This window comes from Charadrius vociferus, unplaced genomic scaffold, assembly GCF_000708025.1.
Source record: "Charadrius vociferus isolate BGI_N301 unplaced genomic scaffold, ASM70802v2 scaffold2206, whole genome shotgun sequence".
In the NCBI taxonomy this organism is placed as follows: Eukaryota; Metazoa; Chordata; class Aves; order Charadriiformes; family Charadriidae; genus Charadrius; species Charadrius vociferus.
Genome location: NW_009648990.1, coordinates 71,817 through 73,097, shown reverse-complemented (window position 1 = coordinate 73,097; position 1,281 = coordinate 71,817). Strand labels below are relative to the sequence as shown.

At 63.8% G+C, this 1,281-nt stretch overlaps 1 protein-coding gene across 1 annotated transcript in view; it reads left to right on the top strand.

Moving 5' to 3' along the window:
- SEMA3F (sema domain, immunoglobulin domain (Ig), short basic domain, secreted, (semaphorin) 3F) overlaps positions 1 to 1,281 on the top strand; it is an 11,316-nt gene that overhangs the window by 382 nt on the left and 9,653 nt on the right. The window contains exons 3-5 of the mRNA XM_009887755.1: positions 1 to 92; positions 255 to 317; positions 1,110 to 1,229. The exon at positions 1 to 92 is cut by the window's left edge and continues 2 nt beyond it. Of these exons, the coding sequence (XP_009886057.1) occupies positions 1 to 92; positions 255 to 317; positions 1,110 to 1,229 (275 nt within the window). The remainder of the gene's footprint in view (positions 93 to 254; positions 318 to 1,109; positions 1,230 to 1,281) is intronic.

Sequence of the window (1,281 nt, the reverse complement as noted above, 5' to 3'; positions counted from 1 at the left end):
TGAAAGACGAGGACCACGACCGCATGTACGTGGGCAGCAAGGACTACGTCCTCTCGCTGGACCTCCACGACATCAACCGCGAGCCCCTCATCGTAAGCTGCCATCCCAGGGCATGGGTAAAAGGGGGGCAACTGGGCACCCGGGCAGGCATTTTGGGTGCTGGGGCAAGAGCTCGATGGACATCGCTGGTGCTGGTGGGGAAGAGATGTGGCCGGGTGGGAGCCCTGGTCACACCTGGGCTGGTGTCTCCGCAGATCCACTGGCCCGCGTCCCAGCAGAGGATTGAGGAGTGCATCCTGTCAGGCAAGAACAGCAACGTGAGTGGCCACCACAAACCTCATTCTGGTAACGACGGGAGGGCTGGTGGCCAGCACTGGAGGGGGATTCGTGTCCTCTTGTCCTACCCTGGAAAAGCCATCCCCAGGTCCCCTGTAGTGTGGCAGCATCTGCAGCCATGCTGGGATGGGGTGACATTCCAAGGTGTCACGGTGACCTGCCACTTCTTCCATCCCAACCATGCAGCTCCTGGAGAGCTTCATGGGCGAGCAGGAGGCCGAACAACCCACACTGCTTCCTCCTGCCAGCCAGGGCTGGGCCCTCCAGCCTGCCAGCTTGTGGTCCATGCCAACCCCTGACATGTGCTGTCCCATACCACATGCCAACCCATGAGCCATGCCAACACATCACCTATGCCATCCCGTGACCCACACCAAGCCCTGGCTCAACAGCAACCCATGTCCCATGCCAACCCGTGGCTCCATGGCAACCCATGACCCATACCAACCCATGACCCATACCAACCCATAACCCATGCCACCCCGTGCCCCGTGCCACCCCATGGCTCCACGCCATCCCAAGACCCGTGCCACCCCATGACCACGCCAACCTGTGGGCCCACCCCAACCTATGTACCCATGCCATGTCCTGTGCCTCAGGCCAGCTTCCCACCTTCCTGGCTCCCTGGCTGCTTTCTCCCTTCCCCAGCTCCTGCCCCATGCCGGGGGGCTGGACCCCGTGGTGCCTGCCCCGCCGTGGGTGCCGGCAGGTGGTGGGAAGGGGGATGTCCCTGTCCCCTTGCTAGGGTTGGCACCCCCTCCTCTGCTTCCCAGGGGGAGTGCGGCAACTTCATACGCCTGATCCAGCCCTGGAACCGGACTCACCTCTACGTGTGCGGCACCGGTGCCTACAACCCCATCTGCGCCTTCGTCAACCGCGGGCGCAAAGCCCAGGTGAGGGGTGGGAGGGACGGGAGGGGGTGCTGATCCGGTGCCCGGCCCAGCG